The 6506-nt window shown below is 42.4% G+C and overlaps 1 protein-coding gene across 1 annotated transcript in view; it reads right to left on the bottom strand.

The window, feature by feature from the left end:
* Ckmt2 (creatine kinase, mitochondrial 2) overlaps positions 1 to 6506 on the bottom strand; it is a 23343-nt gene that overhangs the window by 11329 nt on the left and 5508 nt on the right. The window contains exon 2 of the mRNA XM_021208592.2: positions 1266 to 1437. Coding sequence (XP_021064251.1) covers positions 1266 to 1417 — 152 coding nt within the window. The 5' untranslated portion in view covers positions 1418 to 1437. The remainder of the gene's footprint in view (positions 1 to 1265; positions 1438 to 6506) is intronic.

A 6506-nucleotide genomic window follows, 5' to 3' on the forward strand; every position in this document is an offset into this window, starting at 1 on the left:
AGACAGACAGACAGACACACACACACACACACACACACACACACACACACAGAGAGAGAGAGAGAGAGAGAGAGAGAGAGAGAGAGAACTACCTACAGTGTTGCTCACCCCTCAGTCCTTTGCCACAGAGAGAACTTTATGACAACAGAGACAACAGAGACCTGGCCTGTCTTCAGATCAGTGCCTAGTATGGACACAAGCATTTGATAATTATGTTGGGATAACACACAGAAGGCCACCACATTAGATGCTGTCTTATCCTGGCCATGTACTGTTTGAAGCATACAAACTGAGGAGTGCATAGACTCACACGCAGCTGATCTCCCTCAGCGACTCCCTGGGTGCATGGCTGCTCTGAGTCCCTCAGAGGTGATGATCCGATCAGAGTCTCCAAGGGACATCTTGGTTGTTCCCTCTCTTCTACCCCTATTGACATGGAATCCTAGGACACCGTCACACTGTTCAAACTACTTGGTGCACTGGTGACTTGAGTCACAGTGAGGTTCTGGGACAGCAGACTATCTGACCTCATCTTCTGCATGCTTCTCCTCCACATCCTAGCTGTAATCTTCTTTAATGATCACACTTAAAATCAATACTGTGATCTCACATTTTCTAGAGCAGTGAGTGAAACATGGAGCCTGGGTTTGCATGTGGCTGCACTAAGTACATGCATTTGGGCTTAGTAGTTCTAAGTCCTCATTTTATTACCAAAGGATGCTAAAATGTATCATGACCCATGTGAAAGGACCTAACATACACATTACCAGATAGTCTCATAATGCAAGTGCTCGATACATGCCAGCTATCACTATTATTCCTATTTAACTGGATGGCAAGCTTCGGGCAGGAATGATGATCTATTTCTTTGTGTTTGTCATAGGAAACTAGGCTTAATGAGCTTCAGAAAAAGTTGACTTAGCCATTTAGAAAGAAACAAAGGATTTTTAGGGACCTGAGAGATAGCTCAGTAGTTCAGAGCACTGTCGAAACTACTCTTCCAGAGGACCCAAGTTCAATTCCCAGCACTCACACAGCATCTAACAACTGTCTGTGACTTCAGTACTAGGTGATTTGACAATCTTCTGTCCTCTGTGGGCACAGCATGCACACGGTGCATAGACATACACTCAGGAAAAACACCCATACAAATGAGATTAAGTAAAGTAAAGTAAGAAAGAAGGATTTTTCACTGACCATTTCCATCAGAAGCGACCACGTGTCTGGTTGACATTCTGTGTCATTTTAAAGCCAGGAGGACTCACCTTGGGGGAAAGAGCTTGTGCTGTTCCCGGGCATCAGCAGATACCTTCTGCCTGTTCAGCAGGTAGCCAGTGGTCAGAGCACTGGTTCCCAGTGTAGTAAACAGCAGAGAAGCATTTCGGCCAGTTAGTAACTTTGAGAAGGCACTGGCCATCCTTCCTCTTGGTTAAGTGTCTATTTAGGAAAGAAGCCATATGAGACAGCATCATGAGACAGTTCCGAACCCAGCATGGAGAGCTCCGGGCGATTAAAGCAATGGGCTTCTGTTATGTATCTATTTCAGATTTTGTGAAGGCTCATTCCATTTTCTCCAGGAATTATAGTGAAAACTCAACAACAGTTATATATTTCTAAATATTAGACAAAGGGAGTGCATTTTGGACTTTACAACTACACAACCAGGCTCTGAATAGGACGGATTTCTGGACTTCTGAAAGGTATTGAAATTCTCTGAGGACCATTGTTTCACTTTACATACCCCATACGAACTGTGTCAGAGCTCAACGTACCACAAACACATCTGGGTTATCTTAAGAGCAAATGTCCTGACTAGAAAGGTCGAGGTGCCAGCAGTATGTGCATGTGTGGGGTGGGGGGAGATGTCCAGAACTTTTGCTCTGGTTTAGGACTCCTGAGAGGGAGTTAACAAAATTCATTCCTTGGCTCCTAGCAGAAGCAGACTCAAAATCTTTCTTAAAAATATCATATTTAGCTTAGGTTTTGGATTCTTGCAGATTAAGATTAAACAGCAAAATCCAAACCAAAGACTACCAATCATATAAAAAGATATAAGGGCTGGTGAGATGGCTCAGCGGGTAAGAGCACTGACTGCTCTTCCAAAGGTCCTGAGTTCAAATCCCAGCAACCATATGGTGGCTCACAACCATCTGTAACAAGATATGATGCCCTCTTCTGGAGTGTCTGAAGTCAGCTACAGTGTACTTACATATAATAAATAAATAAATAAATAAATAAAAAGATATAAATAAGAATATAAAAGAGAAAAACAATAGACTTAGGGCTTCTAAGACTGAAGATTGTAGGATTGCCAGATAAGAGCATAGACTGGTTTTAGATAGATGTTTAAATAACAAAGTTATTTATAAATTATTACATTATTGAAATTTATTATGAGACTCATACTTGTGACCAAGCAACAGGAGACTATTAGGAATGGCCAAGCTATCCAAGCATGTTGGTCCATATGTATCATTCTAGTAGTTAGGAGTCAGAGGCAGGAGAATTGCTTTATGTTTGAGGCCAACCTGCTCTGAATAACGAATTTTAGGCTATCCAGGACAATCTGGTGAAATCCTGTCTAAACAAACAAACCAAAGAATAAAAAAGAAAAAATCTTGAAAGAGAATAAAATTATAAAATTAAGCTGTTGGATATGATACAGCTGAAGAAAGAATAAATGAACTGGAAGGAATGCCTTAGGAAATTATCTAGAATGTAGCACAGAGAAGCAGAAAAACTAGAAAATCTGAGACACACAGGCTAGGAAATATGATTGATAATTACAGTGGGAGAGTTAGATACAAACTAAAGTCATAGGAAGAGACACGAGAGGAAACAGAAGTGATATCTCAAAGGAAATGGCAAAGCATTATCCAGAATGGATAAAGTAAATGAGACATAATATAAGACAATCAAACACCAAAGAAACTGATCCCTCAGCAAATGCCTTTGGTCAGACACAAAGATATTAGAAGCAGAAAGAAGACAGTTCACTTACAAGAATATTACAAATATTAGCTAATTTTGTAGTAATGTACTCAGGGAAATAATTTTTTAAAGACGAAGAGGCAATGAACTTATTTCACATGATGAAAAATAATACAGATAAAGAACAAACCAATAACAAAGGAACTACTAAAAAATACTCAAGAAACATGTCAATGAATGGCAGGCTGAAATGCAGGTAAAGAAGAAAATGCATAGATCTTAACCTGTTCTTATATGGTTCTCAACAAACCAGGAAGGCCAGTATTAGATATGCACAGAAGAATCCTGGGGGACATAATGCTGCTCAGAAGTCACGAGGGCCACCCAGCCTTCCAGTACCCCCTGTCAAGAGTCTCTTAGCAGAGTCTCTGAGTGGACAACAGTGAAAGGCATTTCTCAGTATGTTCCCACTTTGTGGTATCCATGATATCTAAATAAGGAAAACATGGCTTCTTTTAGCCTTGGGCATGTTCCTGGGTCTTTACCTCAGAATGCTCCACGTTTAGGTGGGTTGGTTGCTTCAAAGAGTTTGTTGGTACGTACCACTATGGCTGAAAGCCTGAGCCACTCAGAGAAGGTTAAACCTCATGTTGGGTGTGGTGGCAGTACACATAATTCTATGTGTATCTATCCTTCTGACATCATCACCTTTCTTCCATGATTGAAAAACTGATGAGCTTCCAGCTGCCAGGTTTCTCTAAGGAAATTTATGAAGCTGTTTTTCTACACTGGCCTAAGAAGTCAGCTCATCAGATCCTTATCTTCTACACTAATGTCTATATACAATTCTCCGCATTTTACTGATGGCATAGATGTCTAAAATTGTTGTGACAAATAAGTCATTTCTTGAAGTTGTTCTAGAGACCTGAAATGGCCAGACACTTGGCGCTCTCACGTATACTCCTCTGCCCTCCACAGGCTCCAGTGTTGCCAGGAGTTTTTACTAATTTCAAGGATGTGGAGATGTGCTAAGGCATCCTGGCCCACACTAACACTATGCTGTCACATTCTCAATTCTGCTTTCTAAGCAAAGAGACAAATGTTGTCACTCTGAGATTTATTGTAAATTCATCAAAGGGAAAAGAGTTCTAATCAAATCCCTTCTAAGCCATAGGGGTTCAACAGAAAGGTAGAGCACGTTGATCCTAAGCTAACAGGAAATGTGTTCATATCTGCAGGCACGGCAAACTTTTTACACTTGGGTTTCTTCCAGAGTGTCTTGAGACCCCTGATGGCCTAGCTCTGGATTTCAAGTCCAGCAGAAAGCATGTGATTCATTCCGGGACCAACTCCTGACTGAGGGACTCCTCAGTGTCAGGCATCGTGGCAGATAGCAGAGGCAAGAGAAGACAGTGAATAAACGCTGTGTTCTTCAGGGACTCCTAAGTTTTCTAGGAATGATGGATAAGAAACACAGCAAATGAAATAATTATATGTGGGGATTGATGCTGGAGAGGAACCAAGCAAGATATTCTTCAGGGGCTCTTGCATGATGCCCACTTTCAATAAAGCTGTTCAGGCAAAGAGAACAGAGGGTCCAAGGCTGGACAGACCTAATTGGGAAAGAAAGGTCAGTGACATTGCACCAGGCAGAGGCATTTAGAACCATCAGAACATCTGTACCTGCTCCAACCAGGACAGGCAAGCAAGAAGACTGGCATGTTCATTACTCTCAAGGTCATGGAAGGTCACCACACCAGGGAACCCTGGGGCTTGGTGGGAAGAGCAGGTGATATACATTATATGTGACAACTATGATTTCCTTGGCATGTTACATCTGAGTAACTTCATCTCCTTTTGTTTTTGATTTCTGTTAGAAAAATGGCCTGGCAGCCTATGCTGTGGAGGAGAAGCTGCCGAGATCCATGTTAGCACCAAGAGAGGCTCATGCCTCTCACCCCAGGGTCACAGATTCATTCAGATCATGAAACAAAATAAAAGGTTGGCAGAAAGAGCTAAATACCAACCAAAACACTATGGCTTTCACAAGTGTATAAAATCACATCCATTTCATGCAGACATCACTCAGGGCCTGCCATGGAGACTGTTGCTAAGGACACAGTTGCCAGCCTGACATTCAGATTGGCTGTAGAGCTTTTATGGTCTTAAATTTTTTAATATGACTTCTAAATGTTGGTTTTTAGTCTTGGACCTATGCAGGAAATTAGGCCAAGCTGTTTTAGCAAAGCCTTGTCATTTTGGGGCTTCTTGCTATTCTTCCAATCAGGACTTTCGTGTCTCTATTCCCTGCCCCACCAGGCTGCAACCTGGCATCTCAGCCCACATAAACGATGCCTCCTTCTACTCCAATGGGTTGTTTTGCTTCTTTGTTTTCTCTCTTGGTTCCCAGAGCACTTGCAGGCTGGTTTGGGCTTCACCGTCTTTTTCATCTTGCTGGTGAACTCAGCTCTCACAAGTCTCTCCTAACGTTAGGGAATCCCTGCATGCCGTGTAGCCCTGGTGGTGATGAGTATATTTTTCAAGCCCAACAATTTCCATCTGTTGGCCTGACCACAGCTACCTGATCAATAAGCATCCCCTCCTTACTTTATAGAATTCCAGTCACACCTCACATAAGGATGCTGTGGTCAACACTGGTTGACAGGGACGATGGCATACCATTAAGATTATAGCCAAACCACTCCAATTGTCTAGAAGTGCGGTATTCCTCATAAGGTCATAATGTCACGTGACACATCACAGACATACTTGTGGTAATCCTTTCCTAAACAAACGTGGGCTCCCACAAATATAAAAGCATGGCATGCACAATGATTGATGGAATGGGATACTTGGTAATGCGTGGCTGTTACTATTTTTTATTTGCTATAATATATTTTATCCATATTTGACTGTAAAGTAACCTGCAATGCTATCAGGTGGCAGCTTGCGTTAATCTCATGTTTCCTGGTCTTTTGATCGTATCAAGAAGCCATGTGGTCATCAACTTCTATCTCAGGGGATCTCAACCTTCCTAATGCTGCGGCCTCTTAATACAGCTCCTCGGGTTGTGGTGATCCCTACCATAAAATTATTTTCACTGCTACCTCATAATTAACTTTGCTACTGTTATGGATTGTGATGTAAATATCTGAGTTTTCCGATGGCCTTAGGTGACACCTCTGAAATGTCTTTTGACCCCTAAAGGGCCATGACCCCACAGGCTGAGAACCACTACTCTAGCATCTACTCTTGTGGAAGTATTGTATGCACAAATATTGATGTTTGCACAATGAGAAATTATCTAGGGATGTAGGCATCAGGCAACCTTGCCAGTTAGAGACTCATGGCTATGCTTACATTCAGCAGTCTGCCTGATTTCAAAAGGCAGATGTTTCCTGCCTCCCAAGCGTCTCCTGCTCCGGTGTCACTCATGGTGGTAAGGATGACATGACCTGTGCCACATCCATTCCCAAGGGTGCTTCTGTATCTGACCAACCTCCTTTGCTTTGAGAACTTCTCCTCTCCCCTCCTCTCCTCTCCTCTCCCCTCCCCTCCCCTCTCTTCCCCTCCCC

The sequence above is a fragment of the Mus pahari genome, chromosome 11 (assembly GCF_900095145.1).
Source record: "Mus pahari chromosome 11, PAHARI_EIJ_v1.1, whole genome shotgun sequence".
NCBI classification, from domain to species: Eukaryota; Metazoa; Chordata; class Mammalia; order Rodentia; family Muridae; genus Mus; species Mus pahari.